At 40.3% G+C, this 21,542-nt stretch overlaps 2 protein-coding genes across 2 annotated transcripts; one reads left to right on the top strand and one right to left on the bottom strand.

Moving 5' to 3' along the window:
* The first annotated feature begins 490 nt into the window (after window positions 1–490).
* Window positions 491–8,862, top strand: faah (fatty acid amide hydrolase). The gene is made up of 15 exons (XM_020650049.3): window positions 491–927; window positions 1,661–1,774; window positions 2,081–2,218; window positions 2,370–2,503; window positions 2,648–2,854; window positions 2,947–2,987; window positions 3,078–3,202; window positions 4,177–4,302; window positions 4,426–4,523; window positions 5,838–5,937; window positions 6,096–6,139; window positions 6,254–6,293; window positions 6,784–6,892; window positions 7,185–7,330; window positions 8,029–8,862. The coding sequence occupies exons 1-15, from the start codon at window positions 715–717 to the stop codon at window positions 8,149–8,151; spliced, it is 1,758 nt and encodes a 585-aa protein (XP_020505705.1). The 5' UTR covers window positions 491–714; the 3' UTR covers window positions 8,152–8,862.
* Window positions 8,863–14,869: 6,007 nt separating this feature from the next.
* LOC109996090 (diencephalon/mesencephalon homeobox protein 1-B) lies at window positions 14,870–20,180 on the bottom strand. The gene is made up of 5 exons (XM_020650040.3): window positions 19,941–20,180; window positions 17,872–18,039; window positions 17,511–17,689; window positions 16,884–17,325; window positions 14,870–16,690 (listed from the first exon to the last, which is right to left on the bottom strand). Exons 2-5 carry the CDS (start codon window positions 18,023–18,025, stop codon window positions 16,272–16,274), a joined length of 1,194 nt encoding a protein of 397 aa, XP_020505696.1. The 5' UTR covers window positions 18,026–18,039; window positions 19,941–20,180; the 3' UTR covers window positions 14,870–16,271.
* Window positions 20,181–21,542: the final 1,362 nt, after the last annotated feature.

Raw genomic sequence — 21,542 nt, 5'->3', positions numbered from 1 at the left:
TTTAATAAAAGGAAATCAAATACTTAGATTTCTTCGTTCTACTATATATTTTTATTTTTTTTCTCAGAATCAAGCCTGTAACGTGGTTAAATTTTTTTTTTTGGAAAAGCTTTCTGCATTTAGCTCAGGTCATTAAATGGTTAAACAACAGTCTGCTTGTTTGCAAAAACTTTGCATAAGCTGTAGATTAAAAAAACAACAACATGCATGTTACAGAACAATTTCTATTTTAGGACTATTGTTCAGCCCTTGTTAACATGAAAAATAAAAAATAAGATCATGTGCCGATCTTAATCAAGGCACAAGTCACGGGCCGCAAAAAAATCCCCTCAAGGGCCGCAAATGGCCCTCGGGCCGCACTTTGGACACCCCTGCTTTAGAGGCTCAGTATGAACATTGTTTTTGTCTTGTAAATATGAGGGTTTTACTAAGTTGAGGCCGCACTGGCGCCCTCTATCTTTCCAATCGTTTTTCCCTAGACTAGGCTACTAAAAGCATGCTAACCGAGTGGAGTGACCTACTGACAAAACCTGCTCCTGGTCTGCGGAGGAGACAACATGACTCCGTAATCAGAGTCTTTAACCGCGCCCACCAAGCGACTTAAAAGCTACTAAAGGTCTGAGACATTGCCAAAGGAGTCGTGACAACAGTCTACTAGTCTGCTCTAAGTCGTTCACAGCTACTCCTTTGAGCAGGAGGTCGACCAGAGGAGCCATGGGGTTAGAGGAGTTACTCCAGCAAGCGCAGCCTCACTACGGAACAGCTGCTCTGGTCACAGGTGCTGCCTGTGGTGTGGGAGCGCTCATAGTTCTGTTGCAGAAGTTCAATAACCACCAAAAGACGAAGGAGAAGATCCGGAGAGCGAGAGCAAGGAGGGATGAGAGCCTGCGTCGGGCTGAGCAGGCTGTGCTCCAGTACAAGGAGTCGGTGAGAGAGAGAGAGAGAGAGAGAGAGAGAGAGGGAGGGGGGGCTCAGGGGAAAAGTGGAAACTACAGTCTGTGGTCGAAATGTTCGGGTTTTGGATTTGGATTGTTTGGATTGTGGAGAAGGGTGTAGACTAAAAAGAGTTAGCATTTCGAGAGCGAGAAAACGTGTTGCAAACCGAGCAGAGAGAAACAGACAGGCAACGTTAGACAAAAATCAAAAATGTTGTGGATAATCATTTGTAAATGAGTAATGTAGCTGCTCAAGTCATGACGTGCCCAAGGAGTACAAGGAGTGGTCTGGTAAAAGCAACAGATACATATTGCAAGAGCTTAATTAAGAAAGGAATTTGTTAATGGTGAGCTAAAATGAAAAGAGGTTGGTTAAAGTGCAGTACGGACATCCCTCGTATACCTGCAGACTGCAAGCCATTAAGATTGTTAGTGACCTATCACATGGTCCACAGAGGATGAATAGACAGGGAACAGCTGATTTAAGACACATCTTGTGTTAATACATTTGGTAAATGGCATCATTGTGTTAGCATGATTCATCACTTAAATGAGTGGTTTTCAAAAGTTAACATTTGGATTATCATTCTCCATGGGTCATTTTCAGTGTAGATGGTATAGTTTCAGGGCCCTTGTATTGTGCAAGTGTTTAAATTCATAAGTGTGTGTGTGTGTGTGTGTGTGTGTGTGTGTGTGTGTGTGTGTGTGTTCTGTTTGTCTTTTAGCATCCCATGACCGACTCTGCTCTCATCTTGACGCTGTCCCTGTCTGAGTTGACCAAGCAGCTGCAGGAAGGCTCCCTAAACCCTGAGGATGTCTTCTACTCTTACTTGGAAAAGGTCCGATACTAAACAGCTCATTCACAGTACATACCTGAAGAGGAAATTAAACATTGAAAAGATTAGCTTGGACCTTCACTATCTTATCTCTCTTATCTCTCTTTGATTCATGCTTACCTTCTGATCTTTGCCTGGATATTTCATTTATGCCTTTCTTTTACGATTTTATATTTATAGTTTAAAGTAACTGCTTACAACAGTTCCCATGGACACCTGGTCTTACAAGACTTTCGTGTTTAACAATTTTAACGAACGATTGTTCAGTATGAACCTGTTTATCATGTTTTTTTGGTTCTTTACCCACAGACTCTGGATGTAAACAAAAAACTGAACTGCTGCACTGAAATTTTGGTGGATAGTTTTGACCAGCTGCAAACTGTTCCTAACAAGAAAGGGCTTTTGTACGGAGTCCCAGTTAGCATTAAAGAAAACATTTCATACAAGGTATGTCTGGTAGTTAATCTATAACCACAGTATTTCTCAAGACGGCAATTATGTATACCACAGAAGAAATTCATGGCATTCAATATAACTCAATCATAAGCCTTCCAAATGTGCTAATCTAACACTTATTTGTTTTATATTTCAACACAAGAATCATGACTCCTCCTGCGGTGTGCTGTGTAATCTGGAGCTGCCTGCTGAGAAGGACAGTGTGTTAGTTGAAGTTCTGAAGAGACAAGGAGCTATTCCTTTTGTGAAAACCAACGTGCCCCAGGGTCTAATGAAGTAAATATTTCTCAATCACGTGGTCACTGTAAACACTGCACAACGTTTTGTGCACTTATGCAATCATATTTGCTCTTAGAATGTTTTTACACTCAAGATGTTAAGCTTGTAGTGAATCTGTGTTTCCTTTTATCCCCTCATCAGTTATGACTGCAGTAACATAATCTATGGTCAGACGTTGAACCCCCACAACCTCAAGAAGACCCCTGGAGGCTCATCTGGTGGGGAGGGGGCTCTAATTGGGGGAGGCGGCTCCGTGCTGGGCTTAGGTACTGATATCGGGGGTAGTATCCGTATTCCTTCCTCATTCTGTGGGATCTCCGGCTTCAAGCCAACAGTAGGTCGGTTGAGGTGAGTGTCTCTGTTTTGCTCAGGTTATGAATTATGATTGTTCATGACACTTTGAACTCACTTCTTGGCTTTGTGTGTGGTTTCTTGGCCAGTGCGCAGGGTGTAAATGGCCTTTATGGAGGGCAAAAATCAGGTTGGTTACAGTTGTATTATAGTTACATGCTCACAACGTGTGTCAACTGGAAATATGTTAACTTTTTTTCTGTTCATCTTATTAAATCAGTGCTGACAACCTCTGGACCCATGGCTAGGGATGTGGACAGTCTGGCTCTGTGTATGCAAGCCCTGCTGAGTGATGATATGTTTAACTTGGACCCCACTCTTCCACCCCTACCTTTTAATGTGCAGGTGTGTTCTCTGCAGAAAAAACACAAAAACATCACATTCAACACTATGAGGGGATTGGGCTTATGTGTCAGACTGTTGCTGTGCAGGCTTTTTTTGTTCATAATATTCCAGCCACTTTCTCATTTTACCAGCATTTGACCTGTGACTGGTGCTACATTTTCATACTTTTAATTTGCGCAAAAAACAAACCATAAAGTGTTATTTGGAAATCTTCAGATTGCTCGTAGGACAATTTTGTTACTTCTGGACAGAGCATGGCTACATATTTCCAGTATTTGTACTAAACTAACCAGCTGCAGGCCCCAGTGCTTTTTACACAAAACAATCTTCACATGTAACCATCGAAGAAAGAAAGCAAATTAGTGTTTTCCAACAGTTGAAGGGTGATGTTACAACATTAGTACATAAGTACATTATTTACATTAGGTGCTCTAAGCTATGTAGCAGCAATTTGGGAAGGCCTTCTCATTTTTCGACATCACCATACCCTTCTTCACAAAGCCTGTTTCATAAGGTAATACAAGTTTATATGAAAGAACATTGGCTGGCCTCAGTTGACTCTCAACCACAACCCCAGCATTCACTATGGTGCGTACTGTAACCTAGTGAACCTACTTCTGTAAACAACTCTGACTGAGGCTTATGCGATTAAATTCCCACTGGGGGGACTCCCAGAACAGTGGTGCAGGAAACAAAAGAACATATTGTATTTTATAGATTCATCACGATGCTTTGAAAGAATCCTGGAGCTGGCCCTATAATGATAAGAGTACTATTTTGGAAGCACATTCTCCCAGACAAGTGAAAATTCAACAGGACAATGAGCAGATACAGGCAAATTAAACCATCCATTTGCAGAAGTACATTTGTTCACCATTAAGTTAAAAAGTAAACTAAACCCTTTATTTAAAGAGAAGCATCAATACTTTTATTATTAAGGAGCTGAATATACTGTGTATTTGTCTTGTCCTCAGACATACTTGAGCTCCAAACCACTGACGATTGGTTATCTAGAGAACGATGGCTTTTGCCAACCGTCTCCGAGCATGGCCCGAGCCGTCAGAGAAGTCAAAGCTCTGTTAGAGCAAGCAGGGCACACTGTAAGTCCACACTACTCGCATGCACACACACACACACACAGAAACTATGTAATGTACTTAAAACATGTTTTCTGAGCTTGATGACACTATAACAGCCCTTTTTCTTACCACTCTCATTTGTAGTTGGTGCCCTTCAGTCTTCAGAATGTGGGCCAGAGTTTCTATGAACTGGTGATTAGGGGTGCTTCTGCTGACGGTGCATACTCCTTTGCTCAAAAAATGTGAGTTGAAGTTCCCTTTCAGCTGCTAGTTATTTAAACAGGGCAGCATTGTTTGATAACCACATTGATGAGAAACTGATGCATCACAGAACTTTTGGTATACTGTATAATCTTTTGATTTACTAATATGAACCATTGGACGTCGCTCAACCGCAAGGTCAGTGTTTGATTCCCTTCTTCCTTCGTCGCATGTCCTTGGGCAAGACACTGATCCTCAAATTGCCACTTACATGGCAGCCTCACTCACTGGTGTGTGAATGTGACCTGCAGTGTAAAAGCACTTAAGAATAGTCAGAAGACTAGAATAGCGCTACACAAGCTCAAGTTCAAATCCATTATATCCAATAAGGGTTTACTCTCCAGATTATCAAAGACTTTTGACATCTTCAAATTGCTCGTTAAGATCAACCAGCACTACAAAACTAAAATGTTTGATTTAAAACCGCAGAACATAAAATAACAATTCTTACATCTCAAAAGTAAATAATTTTCCCAATGTTTGGCAATTTTGTACTTCTTTTGGTCCACTATATAGATTCTCTGACTTCCCCTTTGTGCCATCATGAAGTTTATGTCTGTTTGATCAGACTCAGAATCTTGTTTTTTTTTCACAGTCTATCAGAAGGATTGCACTGACCCTAGATCAGCATTAATTGTAAGAACATGTTGATTGTTAAGCTTCTCCTAACACTATCATCACCATTTATTCAGAACAATGGTTTATGACACATGACAAGGGGACATATTATAAAAAATAAACTTTTACAGTGTTTTTTTTTTTTTTTTATTCAAATCAAAACCTTTATTTTACCCCAAAAGACAATGATGTTTCCCTCATTTACAGTGACGTCGAGCTCACAGCATAGAAGAGGGACGCAAATAAAGAGACACACACACCAAAATGCATAAACCCGTTCTGAGAGAGCTGGTTTATACAGAGTCACAAACCTCCTCTGGTGCTTGATTCATGGTCATATTTTGACCAAAGCACAGCACAGGTGTTTCATTTAGACCACAGGGCACTGTTTGTAAAGGTACAAAAGGTTACGTGTAATATGTCCTCTTTCAGATCTTTAAAGCTACGTGTACTTGGTGTTTAATGCTGATTAGCAAATACTAAACAGAGATGTGGGACAGTGTGAATAAAACCTGCTGCACTTTAGCATGTAAGCATTGTCAGGCCCATCGCCCCTAAAACTTTTATTATATTGGTCTTAAAATTAAAATAAGCATATAACAGTCCAAATGATGAATGTTCTATTTAGTGTCAATAACTCTTCTTGTTTTTGTGTTTTGTTTTTATTTGTGTTTTAGGAAGACAAGCCCTCTGGACCCCAGTATCAGACCACAGTTTGTCCCTATTTATCTCCCTGTATGGTTGCGGAGAACCCTTTCATTCCTCCTCAAGCCATTGGTGGGTCTCTACCTGCATAACACAAACACACACATACACTACACTACACTAAAGATATCATTTTCATATACTGGTTTAAAAAAATAACCTTGGTAGTTCTTTGACAGTATTTTGCTGTGTAATTTATTACTTAAGATGTATCTTCTTGTCTTTTGCAGTCTCCTCGTACTTCTGCCATGCTCAGTGCTTTCTGCGGTGTTGGGTGAGAAATTAATTTTAAAGTTTGACACCATGTGTTGTAAATGTCATTACTCATATATTCCATATAGGGGAGAAAAGCACAAATCTTACTAATTATTTTTCTGCCTTCTTATAGATCTGTTGCAAATCTGTGGAAGCAGCATGTCGCTGTTGAGGTACTGTAGAGGCCAGTCAGCCAAAGATCAGCAAGAACACAGAACGCTTTTAGAATGTTGCAAATAGAGTTGCAGATGTCTAAAATTGCCTCACAATTCCACTAGCTGGTGGATTTCATAACCTGTGATGAAGTTTGTCAGTTTCGCCAGTGGCTGTTTGCAGAAAGTAAAGGAACATCAATAGCAGAGCAGCTCATAGCAAAGTCAGCTGATAATGTCGATACAAAAACAACATCCTCACTGCTCAGCACAACCCTATGAGACAGTACTGATATTTGTGTAGCTCAGCCCCGCCCTTTGTCAAGCAGACACACAGACCTGCAGCTCTTTGGTTTTGTCTAAAACTGTGACACATACAGCAAGCAGACACTGTCTCCTCGAGGCACATGTGTAAACTGGTAGGTCTAAGTGTTGCAGACTTTGGACTGTAGCTCATGATGCCTGTGCTTGAATAAAACTGTACCTTGAATTGTCTTGTGTGTCCCATTAGGATTACATTAAAGAATCGATAGAGGATTGGCGACGAAGCAACATAGACGTCCTGCTGTACCCTGTGATTGGACCAGCCTACAACTTCTTATACTGCTGCAAGAATACCCGTACGTTTCACTAAACACTGCGTGACACAAAACATGTGACACTAAACACAACACGTGCGTGCGTGTGTGTGCTGAATGGGCATGCTGAATGATAATAGTTAGTGAGAGTTATTAGATACCAATCAACCCTCCATCTATCAATAGGTTTACTATGAGCTACCATACTGTTAAGAAAGGGATGCGTGTTGTCCTTAATGTTCATCAAACAGATCATTACTGTACAGAACAGCAGTGATTTATTTGTACCAAAGTTAAGGCAGTGAGTAACAAGTTTCTTTGTCTGTCCTTGCAGAGGTTTGCACTTACACAGTGCTCTTCAATCTCCTCAACTTTCCTGCGGGGGTTGTCCCTGTTTCCACGGTGACGGCAGAAGATGAGGAGGAGCTGAAGCACTTTAAGGGCGTTTATCAGGACCTCTGGGACAAGAGTTTCAAACAGGTAAGAAACATGTGAAAGTTAAGAAGAAAATAACTGATACTGTACAGCCTGAAAAAATCTTGTTTTTGTGAAACTTGTATATTTATTTTCTGGAAACTATTTTTGGCTTTTCAAGTCCAAGTTAGACAGATTATCAGCCTAGGCTGTTTTTCACCCCTGACTGCATTTGACAGTTTAATTTATGGGATGTTAAATAAAAACCAAAACACAGCAGGTCACCAATCCACACAAATATATATAAATTAAACTATTGTAACTATAATATTATAATTATACTATAACTAATAAGATGTTGAACTGCTCAAAAATCCATTTGCAGTTCACAATGAAAAAGCCACTGTACACATCCAAATGGAGCTGATAGAACTCTGTATTTGGCAAAAATCAAGGAGTTTGCAGCTGCACAGGTCCCACACTTCATCACCCCTTTGAGCAACTTTACTTTGTGAGGAAGGTGAGCAGAACCTCTCGAAGGGTCTCTCACTGAAGCACACACTTCATCCTGAGAGTTTCCACTGAGCTCTTCCCTCTGGCCCCGCAAATACACCTCCTATCCTTTTTATATTTATACCATACTTCAGTGTCAGGTTATTTTTCTGAAAACAGTAGTTCCAAAGTTGGTCAGTAGGTGGAGTCGGAAGACTGTTAAGGTTCTGGTTGTGGACAGTTGACTGAGTGGATCCTGTGTTTCTGTGCAGGCTGTGACTGGTGCCGAGGGTCTGCCTGTGGCAGTGCAGTGTGTCGCCCTGCCGTGGCAGGATGAGCTCTGCCTGCGTTTCATGAAGGAGGTGGAACAACTGGTCAAACAGAGCAGGAAGTAAGGCCTGCAGGCCACAGGTGGGGATGCACACCTCAGGGGCATCAGTGTAAATTTTGTCTACATATATAAAAAAAACAGTGAATGTGAAAACACAAGAAGTCCCTGAAATAATAAATAATAAAGTTGATTTTTAAGATAGATATTACTGCTCAAATTGCATCAACAAAACAACAACAACTGTTGATAACATTTAAACTAGATTAAAAATAAGTACATATAATTTAAAAAGTTGATGGTTATTTGAAATTCTCTAATAAAATATTATCATGCAAACATGAACTAAGCTCTTGGATGCTTAGTGACTTTATAGAGGCATAATAAAAACAGTTAAAGGTCATGATCATTTTGGCTGATTAAAATGGTTTACATTGTTTGTATTTGTAAGTTGACATAACACCAAGATTTAAACATTGTATTAATCTGTATGGAAATTAAACATTCTTTACTGTTCATTACTGGACACAATTGGTGAAATGTTGGTGGGTTTTTAGCTTTGCACAATGAGAAACTAAAATCCCTTAGATAACAATAAAGATCATTTCACCATCAGGTCAAAGAGGCACTCCGTCCACAATGTCATAATGATGTTAAAAACGTGTATCTATTGAAATTAATATTGAATCCTCCATCCTGTTTGTGTCTTAAAAAAGAACTGTCCGCTTTCTCTTGTATCATGTATAAGAATAAAATAAACTGATCACTCCAAGAGTAACCACTGGTGCTAAGTGTTTCCACTAAAGAAATGTATAAATCTGTTATTCTAATGCTTAGCCACCAAAAATACTCCACCGACAGAATAGACTTGAACCTTAGGTTCCGCTCTCTTCTCATCTGTTTCTCCAGGTGTGATACATTTTGTGATTAACCACTTGAATACAGCTTGTATAGTTGATATATTTGTTATTATTGTGGAATATTTGATCAGCTGACTTAAAAAAGCGTTCAAGTTAAATTGTGGACCTTCAAGGCATCCACCTCGTTTTGCCATCTTCTTTTGCCTCCACCTGTCTCTCTCCAATGCCTCAGATCAACATAGACAATATGTTATTTTTATATAAAGTGATTGTTACACCGATGCCATGACATGAAATAGAAAAGAGATAAAAGAGACTAATGACACATGGAGGCTCTATCTACAAGGCCAGCGCACCATGTCGTTATATTGTGATTACCCTGTGCTATTGTAAATATGTGTTTCTGTTAGGTTTACATAAATTTACATATGTTTGAAAACTCTCCTGGGATAGGAAACCATTAGGAACAATGCGTTTTCTATTACATTCTCCAACGTTTACGCTGCCGTCTCTTTGAATGGAAATGGCCGTGTGCATGTGTTTGAGGAAGGGTACATTAGGCGAGAAGGGGAGCTGGAATTGAGAGGTTGTTCTTAGCATTATCTGTGGCACATAGAGCGATAGTGTGTGGGTCTCGCTGTGCTACTCAGTCAGGGAGCATTAAGCTTTAAGAGGCAGTGAAGGGACTCAGGTCTTCAGAGGGAGCTTGACATTGTTCATAAATCCCTCAGGATCTGAAACAGAAGCAATGACAAATACACATGCCCGAAGTCAGCCTCCAAATTTGCCCATTTAATACATTTACGAATTACAATTTGGCAATTTTTATAAATACGCATCAAAATCAAATACAAACTACATGTTCATTTGAAGAGGTAATTAAGCCTTAGAAAGTGTGCTGGAGAATATCAGTAATAAAAAATACCATTAAGATAAAAATCATTTTATTCTAACTTACTTTGTAGCACAACTACATGTCTTCTGTAAACTGCTGACATATATTGTATTTATAGAGATAAGCTAACATGTGTTTTTTTTGGATGATAATGCAATGAAAAAAAAAAAACTAATTTTGTTAAATCCTTTTTAAGGTTCCTACAGAAAAAGGCATTTCAACATAAAGAAACACAAATAAGAACCAAAGAAATTGAGTTTTCTGTGTCTTCCCATTCATAAGCGCTGTGAAATGATTTGTTAAGACAAATGGAATAAGATTTACTTTTACTTTGTGTAATACTGTAGAAAGTTGGGAGTGGATGCATTTGTGCAAATACTTTCAAACCGTATTCATGTCTAAAAACCCATCAAATCATCTGCTGCTATAGCATCTATCAGCACAAATAGCAAGATGCAATACTTAAACTTCAGTTGAAAGTTCTCTATGTTTGCTATAGACACATTTAACTCATAATTCATGAAATGCTAAAGCTCTCTTGTAGTTCTTTTAGAAATTTTAACTGGTCTTTATAAACACCCACTGATGACTGACAGTAGAACATTTTGATTTAGTAAGTTTCCCTATAAAACTGTAAATCTCATGATGTAGCATAGTCATGATAGTATTTATTTTATCGATCAAGATATGAGTTAAGAAAGTTAAAAGAGTGAGAGTTTAATGGAAGAGTTTGAGAAGTTGGACGTTGAAGGCATCTGGCCAAAGCTCAGCCTGTTGTAATCAAACTGCTGAACCATCCAGCAGCCCTGACGTGCCAAGGTGCTCTTCTCATGTTACGTCTCATTGATAAGAGGTGCAAACACCTCATTTACAGGAACCTTAGGCTATAAGATCAGGTACTTTAAAAGCCATCAAAACACATTCAGACCCTGCCTGTGTGCCACCAAATAAAACACCTTGATATCACCCCAACTAAACTAGGATGATTCTGTCTTAATGTCCCATTTCAGGGACCAAGGAGCCCATAGTCTTTATGGCTCCACAGTATTGCAGGTAATAATGTTCGACACAGCTGGACTTCTGCCTTTCAGATGATCAAAGTGACAAGTTCAGCCTGCAACCACAGCCACTTACAGTAGACATCAAGAAGCAGCAAGATTGGCAGCTTTTAGTGCTTTGGTCCATTTCATCAGCCATTACTACCAGCAGAGGCGACGTGCGGAGGACTAGCGGGAGGAGGGGAAGGCAGATTAACAGACAGCTGATACAGGTGTATAGGCGGTATCAAACAGCAGCTCTGTCAATACAGCAGGCTCCAAAATTCTTTAGAAGGGGCTGGGATCCTCAAAGTATGCCCACAGATTTGACTATGACAGGATTAACTGGGAGCTCCGTATGATTTTCTCAGATTCTGTGACTCAACAATTCAGTGATCCACGTTCTATCGGCTTTAAAGGCCCCTATCCCAAGTTTCAAAAGCTTACCCTTCGGACAAGGGACATTCTTTCTCCCATGCAGTTCCGCTTCCCCTTTTTTTGCTGCTTTCAGTTGTTCATCAACCCCCGCGTCCTCGCCAGCGCTCCCATCCTCCCTTCTCTGCACATCTGCCAGGTTTGAGTTTTCCTTTCTTCCCTCCAGCGCCTTGCTTGGCCCAAGGCCCTTATAGCCAAATTGGTTTACATTGGCGAGATAAATGCTCTGCAAATGCGCTTAAACACGTACAGTAAAAATGCAGACAGTGCGTGTCAGGATTATCACCCAAGTCAGGGGAAGAAAGGAGAGCGTCTCTGTTGCACAAAGCTGGGGAGCCAGAGTGAAGCCTGCAGATATAGTCCGAGAGAGGAGGATTTAGCATTTGCATGCTAGACTGTAATTCCTGGCATTATATAACTTGTTGCCAACAATCAAACTCCTGTATTGTGAAAGTATTGTTTCACATAGGTGAGCAAAGTGTGGAGTTACACTCTCAGGCGGAGGGGTTTTAGTGGCAGCATGGAGACGATGGGTGTAAGATGCCAGCCTTTAGGCCAAGGCAAGAAGTATTCTACAACCCAACCTCAGGCCGAACTACAGAAGGTGCATCTCGAAATCCATTGGAAATATTCAGCTTACAGCATAAATGACTCACCTGACTACATTGAGTGACACGTTGGAAGAGGCTGATCCAAATTGCTACAGCTATGGGAGGAGAGTACACAGATTTGCAAATACAAAGTCCATACAATCAGTCCTGCTTGACCATACAGATGGTGATTACAATGCATTTGCATTAGTTATTAAATTACTAATTTGAATGATTCAGTAAAAAAAAAAAAAAGATTCAGATATTGACATGCTTGTTTATATTAAATTTGTAATGCCTGAAGGCTCACATGTTTTCATGACATTTTCTTAAATTGCTGATTTTTCTGTCGTGTGCAGCTATGTGAATTTTATCACCTTAAATGTGTTTTACTCACTGATCTTTAAAACAACAAATGAGCCATTGTGACATTCGTGATGGAAACTGCATAGGTGAAAATTCCTTTTTCTTAGGTAGGACACTGGCCAGCATATTCAAAATAGTTTGTTGTTAATAATGTTAGATTGTGGCTATTTATCTGTTTTTCATTGGGATTGAAGTGAAAGTACATGTCCCGGAAATTTGATGTGACTATAGCCATATGACATCTTTTTATCGAAAACAGACCTCATGAAAGAAGAAAAATGTGTTTGTCATTCTCTGAGCATTTTCCCAATTCTCATGTTTGCTGTTAGCACTCTACTGCCCCATTCATTCTTACTGAAGTTGAACATTAGGTTTTTTATTTAAAGGCTTTAAAGAGATGCAGTTTAAGCAAATGATAACCCAAACAGGAGTAAATGGGTCATTTGTTGTGACTACCTCCCGCCATGGGAGAATGCACATTTAGTGCTGAGTATTTACAGTGGCATTACAGTTAATATGGGGAAATCCCAATATAACTGTGTGGCTTATTGTTGATGGGTTTTGTTTCAAAGTTGGACTACAGTGAAGGTCTATAAAACGAGAACAAGCTTAACAGGCTTTAGCTGCGCGAAACAATACGCGTTGACAAGAAATGAATTATGGTGTTTGGTTTTTCAATGGGATTTGTTGACAATAAAATTAGAGAGATTATCACTAGAATAATCCATAAATGAAATAAAACATCTTTCACAACAAAGAGCCATCTTGTATTATCAAATGGTCTGCACGCATAAAAACACTCTCACATGTCTAAAAGTGTAACATCCCAAGGTGAAGAATGGATAAGACTTTAACAATGAATCTATATGCTGATGATACAGGACTTTCTCCTTTCCATCCCCACCTGTTCCTGTCTTCCCTTGGTGGACACCAAACTGCTGTCCCTGTCTGCTAGCATCAGTGTTAAACCTCTCCACATGCTCTGCCATGGGGATTTGGGTGTAAAACTTCCAAGAAAGACCACATCCCCCCGCTACCCCCTTTTCTTGTCCCCAAGATCTACCCCTCCTTCCAAATCAACGCCTTCCCCGCAGACCTCCCAACACAAAGCCCTCAGTGCAAAACCAGCACAGAAATCATAGCACACCATTCAATCATTGTTTTTTCCCCTCTCTCACCCCTTTTATGGTCCCACTAAAGGTTTTAGCCAGGCAGAGAAGGAGGGCTGTCACTGAGGAAACCTTAGCCCATTGATGAAGTGACAGGAGCTGCCAGAATATGATCCTAATCCTGTTTCCAGCATTCTTTTAGCCCGCTGGCATCGCGATTCCTCCACACATTCTCTGAGCTGTCAACTAGGAAAATCCCTCTAATAGCGCATTGCCCAGATACACATCAAAGAGCTCCTGGAAACCTTCAGCGGCTTAGCTGCCATTGACACACTCACACACATTCTTCCTCTCTCACACATACATACACAAACAGCTTTTCCATTAACTTACATCCATGTGATGTGTTTTTAAAACACACAGTACACAGACAAATTGACCACATATGTAAAGACTACAGCTGAAAAAAGCCCAAGGGTTTGCCCCAAAATTATTTTCTTATACTGTAATCTGAACCCCCCACCTCCTCATCTCTCTTTCTCCAGTTCGACAGTGATATAATCTTTATGGTCAATGAGCGAGTAAGTGGGAATAGACCAGGAAAAAAACAGGTGTCTGAACTTTGCTGACTCCAGCAACCCTTTCAGTCCTATTTTATCTCATTTCTATTCTTACTTAATCCATCGATATCCCCACCAAAGGTAATCTTCTTATGGCAAAGCATTCTGTTTCGGTGCAGCCAAACCTCGGCTGACATGATGGGGGAAGAGGGGAGCAGAAAGAGAGAGTGAAGGGTAGGTGGGTGGGATGTGGATTGGATTGGAGACTCTTTAGAGCCTGACACTGTGCTTCAGTCATTTCATTTAGGATTAGTTATTCCACACTGGGTGAACAAGTGGCAGGTTCTCCCCTATGTGGTGTGTAAACCTCACTCACCATCAGTGATGGTAGACCTCCTGTGTCTAAATTAGGAACGCTTCATCTAAGTGTTGTAACTGGAACATATCATCCAAACTTAAATGTGTACTTTAAAAAAAAAAAAAAAAGTTTGGAGGTAATGTGTGTGGAAACTGAGAGTGTCCCTTTCAGCGATGTTAGCAGTCCACTGGGGAGCAGAATGGATTCGGTGCCCACTAGTCAAATCCTTCTTCAATTGCAAACTTCATCTTACTTGAGAAACTTGAGAAAGGATTTTCTTTTGTGAGTTTACAAGTGATACTTGCTGGTTTCCAATCTTGATGGCTTCTCGGATCTTCTTTTAATTCACGACGTGCATCCAAAATTCCAACGATTCAGAAATTCGCAAACATTTTGTAAATACAAAAATGCCTCAATTACTTTTCAACAAGTACACTATTACACTATAATTTATTTTCTTTTTTCAATTCAATTGTTTTTTTTTTTCAATTCCAAGTTCCCTCTTTACACTTAGAAGTGGCAACATGAGGCTTCAGGAGAAGTAGATATTTAACTGACCACACTGAGAAGATGAGTTGTTCTTATGTTTGATTTATTCCCTTGCATTGAACAGATAAATTACTTACATCTTAAACAATTGAGAAATACATGTCTTCAATATACAGTGATATTTTACATACAGAATGGGCCTGTGTTTCTTTCTGCTAAATGAGCCACTGGCTCAGAAAAAGTGACGACTCTCGAGTTCAGCCAAGCACATCAGCGAACATATCGGTTGTGTTCATATTTATTTGTCACCGCCCCTCCTTCATTTCTACCATAGGTCCCTCGCTTAAAGCCAAAATCCATAAATAAATGTTATGTTTCCTCTCAAATTTTTCACATAAAAGGAGACATGGCGAAACTCTTTAGTCAGACTGCTGGGGGCAAACACTGAGAGATATGTACAATGCTAAATGGATTCTTGAATGCTGCGCTGAGTGCTGTTACTTTAAACAAGAGAGAATGGCATCTATTAAAAAATATATATATATATCTATATTTGGCCTGGGATTATACCGAGTCATCTGAGCTCTATTATCAATATCAGATCTGATGAAACTGCATTCTGGCTTTTGCGTCTGTAAGCGATGTTTCACAGGGAGGCATGCATACATAGTTTGCAGTTAGGGGTTTAATATAGAATACTTCAATATCTTTTATCTGTCCTGCAATGAAACTGACAGCTCAGTGGTTCAGGACCTCCTGCCCAGACTTCACATAGGATGCTGATATGGAAGTGAGTGGCTAGAATCAGTACAGCTGACCAAGAGAAGTCAAATGCAAATGGCCAAAGGTACAGTCACAATTGCAGTCCAGGTGGGGGATTTTTTCATAATGTCCTTTGAGATCTTGTTATATATTCTTTGTTTATTTCATGTCCATTCAGCAGAGATGTTCTTCATGTTGTGGTTGCTCCCCGTGGTGAGCTGCATGCTGTTACAATAACGATAAGGAGAAGGAGGGGAGGGAGGGGAGGGGGTGGTGTTGAAAACCCATGGATCCAAACTGAATGAGTGTACCTAATAAACATATTTTGAGTTTTCCGTATGCCAAAAATTCAATAGATCTAGGCATACCGGTTGTCATGGAGCTTTGGTTTTAAAATTGGATTAATTTGAAATGTAGAAAACTGCATCAAAACATTCCCGGCATTTAAATGACTGTTTATGAAACAAGCATCATTTTGTAGTTTCGACTCAGTTTAGACTTAGTTTTCCTGTCATCTATTTTCGTCGAGACCAAATAAACTGAGCTTTTATCTGGGTTATTTCTTGAGAATTTACAGGGAAATTTGGTTCAACACACACATTCTCAGAAAGTAGTAAGAAGACAGAAAGAAGTTGAAGGGGGACCGAGAGTATCAAATGTTGACATGACCCATAGTTCGTAGGTATGGCCCTGGCTTGGGTGAACACAGACTGAACAGTCCAGGCTTCAGTTGGGGAGTGTGTCCAATCCCAGTGAGGCTGCATGCTGCTTGGCCCTCAGACGAAGGTTCTCGATGCTGGTGGTCTTGCTGTTGAGGCTGCCAGGGAGGCTGCTTGGAGCCGGTTGCAGCAGCGGACTGTTCCACACCTGCTGAGCCTGTGACAGGGTCTGATAGTAGGGCTGGCAGGGCAGCGAGCCCAGCGGGGCCGGCATGTTGACGTTCATGCCTAAGTAAGGCATAGAAGATGGTGTGCTCATGTCAAAGGATGGGTAGTGCACAAGGTTGTTGGTGGCGGCCATGTGCTGCCGGAACTGCTCCTGCAGCCGGAAGAGGCTGAGAGGAGAGGACGCGTAGGAGTTGCTTTGCGCCACTCCAGTGCTGGCACTGCTGGAGGAGGGTAAGGTGAGGGGGCTTAGAGGAGAGTCTGTGAGAGAGGAAGAGGACATTAGTATGTTTGGAAACACATTGCAGATCTTTCCTAGAGTTTTTATTTTTTAACGAATGTATTGTCTTTTGATTGGCTTATTCAAATTAAAGAGAGTTAAAAAAAAAGAAAAAGCAAAGAGAAATATCAATCAATCGAGTATCTGTTGTTAGATTTATAACAATTATTTTACCTGATGTTGGGCTTAGTCGTTTGCAGGATGGTGATGCGCTCCCCAGCTGCAACCCCCCTTCCCCTTGAATCTCCTCCCTGATCTTCACCCTTGCCTCTCCTCTCATTTCGTCCTCCTCTCTGTCAGCATTATCTTCTGCTGCTGACTCGCTGTCCGATGGCTCAGGGGAGGTGACGTTGACTTCCACACTCATCTCTCCAGGCTGTGGTCGAGTAGCTGCAATCCTCTCTGCCTCTGAGTGACAGGAGGAAGTGGAGGAGGGAGGAGGAGGAGTGCTGACCTCAGGAACCGGAGTATTGGTGTTGGTTGTGTTTAGGTCGGTCTTGGATTCTTCTGTGGAGCCCTCCGCTGGTCCAGATGCCTCCTTCTGTTTCTGTAACTGCTCCTTCTGCAGGCTGCGCTGCTTCTTACGAAACTTGGCTCTGCGGTTCTTGAACCATACCTGGCAGATGGATCAATAGATGATCATTGCATTGGTGACAGACTATCAGTAACTTATCACTGGACAACCTTTACACTCCAGCCCATTGTAATAACCAAGTCAATGACAAAATGCATCTAGGTTCATCTTTAGGGTTCAAATAAACCATCTTTCAGTGATACAAATGAATTCTAAGTTGGTTTTACCTGAACGCGTGCCTCAGGCAGGTTGGTGCACATGGCCAGACGTTCACGCATCACCACGTCAGGGTAGTGGGTCTTCTGGAAAGTTTTTTCCAGGGCCTCCAGCTGCTGGGCTGTGAAGGCTGTCCGGCTGCGCCGCTGCTTTCGGTGCTGGGAGCCATATCGGGCCTCAAGGATAATGTCTTGAAATGTACAGCCGTTGAGAAACAAAAAACACACAGTTTAATTGTAAGTCAGATCAAATGGCGACTAGAGATCAATACACAGTAGAAATAATCAAATGTCTCTTATAAGAGTTTGAGAATTTCACTAACAATGGATGATAGTTACATTTCTAACAACAAAATGAGCAACTGGTTCTTACCAGCCAGTCTCTCTGCCAGAGTGAGGGCATGCACTGACGGCCTGTAGTCAGGCGCGTGCTGGGCCTGTTGCGCCGCCTGCTGGTGGAGATTGTACATGGCACTCAGTGAGTTCATGGCGTGGAGTGAGTAGCCGTTCACCCCGTAGTGCTGCATGACCGGAGAGCTGTCTGCAAAGAGGAAAGGAGACTGCAAGGGTCAGACCTAGGGTACAAGGAGGTTTGAACACGCTTATCTGAATAGTATTTTTGTCGTTGTATCATTAGCCTATTTAACAGCAAATAAAAATAAAATTAAACTAATTTCAATTAGGCCTAGTCTTTGCTGAAGTCTAGTGGCAACAGGTAAAATACTCCAGGATTGTAAGACTTCGCTTCAAAGGAAAAAAGGCTTACAGATTGATTTATTTTTCAATCAAAAATGATCTAGAGAAGAAATAGTTTTAGGCATAAGGAGTTCACTAATTGCACTAGTTGTAAGATACAGTTAGCCTAGAACCTTTTAAAAATCTACAATGTTTCAAGGCCTAGCGGCATTTAAAGTGTTCAGAAAATAAAAAAATATCTTTGTGTGAAACAGATAATTGTAACCAATGGGATTTTTTTCCCAATTGTTTTAGAAATGCACAGCGCAACACTAAATATCATTATAACCAATGTGGATTTATTTTGAGATCGCCTAATAGTGAGAAGAGGTGTGAACAAAATTGATTGAACATTTGACAGGCTATCAAACTAATAAACATTTTATTAACTAAATACAATGTAGTTTATAGGCCTACTGCATCTGTTAAAAAGCAAATATTTTTGTAGAAATATTCAAGTCCATTATAACATAAGGAAACATTTTATTCGTCTTATCATAGACCTATTCTATTATCGTCATTTATTTATTTAGCCAAGTTCATTCAAAGCAACTATGAGGGTAGCGTTGGACAATTACTAAATTGTTTATCTGACGAATAGAAATGGCTAATAAAATCGTCTTTACAAAATGACGTTGAAATGAGGTAAGATCTTTTTTTTCTTAGGCCAGGCCTACTATAAAATAACGTATTCAGAGGGAAGAGTTTTGAATTTAAAATAGGCCTAATTATTTCGTTGCTACGTTTTCGCAGGATGGACCTACAGCTGTGATAATAATTTTACTTTTCTCCCTGAGAGTTTGACTCAAGTGCAGACCGTTTGTTTCAATCTTTTGGTCCCTGCAGGTCAGTTTCTGACGCCTGAGGGCTCGCGGAGAAATGTGACAGGTCTTCGGTGAAATATGCACGCGGGATTCCCATTGTGCTCCTTCTAATGTGTGTGAAAACAGGCTCCTGCTCCTACAATTTATCATCATGCCTGACACTTAAAAGATGGGCCAGGGTGTGTTTGTTCAAAACCTGTGACAAATGCAATAACAATTATTTTCATGTCTATTTCGTTACATTATTATTATTGTAAATCAGCCTCTGGCTGGGTTCGTGTAATCTGTTCGATTTTTTTAAACTGCAGCTTAGAAATTGAACAGAGCGCTGTTCTTTCAGGACAATATCTCCCAGCCTTGGGCTCTGCTTTAAGCCTCATTATGCTAATTGCCGTGGATTTATGAGTTACAGCGTTTAGTAAAGACTGCCTTGGGCCAGAGCTCTAAATGCGGGGTCTTTAGAGCTCAGGACACTAAAAGAACATATGGGGATAATTGACATTTAGTCAAGTCATAATTAAGAAGAAAAAGATGATTAATAAACGTTATTGTCGCTATATAGAGTAGCTTGGCCTATATCCCTTTGAAATAGCCTATTATTTAAAAAAACAAAAAAAACAATGGCAACTGTTTTAATGGCACTGTTGGTAATTATCGGCTACCAAAACTCTGTCGAATAACAGGAACTGCGTTTGTTTGCTATATTGTTGAGGATTTCAGATGCCAGATTAAACCGACTGAATTCAAAAAATGTAATGAAAATAAAAACGTAATTCCATGATAAAAAACACAGAAGTTAAGTTAAAAGAAAGAAGATCATTCTAAAGGCTGGGTTCACCAATGAAATTATTGTTAATGCATATAGTTCTCAAAAACTTCTTACCTCTTTTCGCTCTGGGTATCTGAAGCAAAAAAAAGGAAAAAATCTCCAAACGCGGCCGAATACTTTCCTATCAAATCTTCTTCTCTAAAGTCCCCAGGTTATTGTTCATTTTATTTTATTTTTATCTCGTAGGCTAATATGTTTTTATTTGCATTGCTATCCCGCAGATATCCCGGCGTGCTGCGCTCCGTCGTCCTGCTCTCTCCTCTCTCTCTCTCTTTCTCTCTCTGGATGTGGGAGGATGCTGAGCTGCCATCTCTCGGCCTTTAAAGCGCTCCGGGTGGGGTCACTGGGCCGCTCACACACTCCTTCTCTGTGCCAATCACGTCGCTCTCCTTCTCTCCCCCCCCCCCCCCCCTCCCTCCACATTACTCTGCACCACATAGCCTACAGGACACCTCTGCGTCCGACGTGAAGACTTTACTGCTATGATTTTCGTAGAGTTGAAAAAGAACATAGGCTATATCAATTTTTGTCTTTTTATGTAATGTAATTTTAAGTCAAAACTGAAAGTTTTTTTTATAGCCTATAATGATAATGTGTACATTTTTTAAGAAGAAAACTTAGACTTAAGAAGAGGTTTTACTCAAGCTTTTAATAAAAAAAAAGAAATATAATCAGAACAAGATGCATTTCTACATTGCCTCTCTTTTTCATATATTGATTTAATGAGAATTGCATTATACTCAAGGAGCTGGAGCCAAGCTAAGAGGGCAGTCGCTTTTTTAATTTCCCTTTTTCTTTTTTCCAATCTTGACTAAAATCTGCATAGGCCATGATATAATCAAACAGTTAATACGCTCTTAATTTTGTTTTATAAAAATCAAAAAAAGACATAAAAACAAGATATGCATTTGTACATATCTCAGATTCGTTAGTATATCAGTATCAATAACAAGTATTCATTTTTTATATGCTGGGGAAACTGTAACTCATGAAATGCTTGAATTCATCCAAAAAGGTCTAAAACACACGTTTAATTAAATTATATGCAAATGGTAAGTACTGGCCTATACCACTCCTTCGCAGTGACTTGTGCACAGTGACTTTCAGGTTAATACCATGCTTTAATTTGGTTTTCTTCCTGCCTCTGTGTGTCTGCATGTTTGGTGGGAATGCAGCTGAGATGGAGAGATGCAGGCTGGGCTCCACTACAGCCTCCAGCAGCTCCCCGGCCCCAAGGGATTTAGGTTAGGATTGGGTAGACAAGACGCCATTTCACCCTCCAAAAAAATGTCTTAAAATGACTGCTGGTAAGAGGATTAAAACAATAATGCCCCTCTCTTCTTCAAGGTTTTTAGAAAAGATTTCTTCTCCCGAAGAAAAACCGTTTAGGCTGGAATTAAGGGCAGTGGAAAGTAGCCTTTTAATGTAAAGCTTGCATATTTTGTTGAATTTTCTCAGAGAGAGTGAGAGAGAAGAAGTAAAGGTTGGGTAGGGGGGTTAAAATCCTACGCTGATTTTGATCTTTAGCCACATTCATATTCTGAACATTACTCCTGATAACAGCCCATGCATGATGAAAAAATTTAACGTTTGTATTAATTTTTTTACATGTTCACCTAATGGTCACTTTTTGTTGTTGAAAAAGTGCTATCCTCA

Source organism: Labrus bergylta, chromosome 6 (genome assembly GCF_963930695.1).
Source record: "Labrus bergylta chromosome 6, fLabBer1.1, whole genome shotgun sequence".
In the NCBI taxonomy this organism is placed as follows: Eukaryota; Metazoa; Chordata; class Actinopteri; order Labriformes; family Labridae; genus Labrus; species Labrus bergylta.
This window is presented reverse-complemented; position numbering and strand designations above follow the sequence as displayed.

Bases quoted from the DNA above. Each gene is read 5' to 3' on its own strand.
- faah (XM_020650049.3), top strand. From the start codon at position 715: ATGGGGTTAGAGGAGTTACTCCAGCAAGCGCAGCCTCACTACGGAACA. The intron at 2,219-2,369 runs GTATGTCTGGTA...TTTCAACACAAG, and splicing joins AAGAAAACATTTCATACAAG to AATCATGACTCCTCCTGCGG. The intron at 4,524-5,837 runs GTGAGTTGAAGT...TTTGTGTTTTAG, and splicing joins TACTCCTTTGCTCAAAAAAT to GAAGACAAGCCCTCTGGACC.
- LOC109996090 (XM_020650040.3), bottom strand. From the start codon at position 18,025: ATGCAGCACTACGGGGTGAACGGCTACTCACTCCACGCCATGAACTCA. The intron at 17,326-17,510 runs GTAAAACCAACT...TCCATCTGCCAG, and splicing joins TGCCTGAGGCACGCGTTCAG to GTATGGTTCAAGAACCGCAG. The intron at 16,691-16,883 runs GTAAAATAATTG...CCTCTCTCACAG, and splicing joins ACGACTAAGCCCAACATCAG to ACTCTCCTCTAAGCCCCCTC.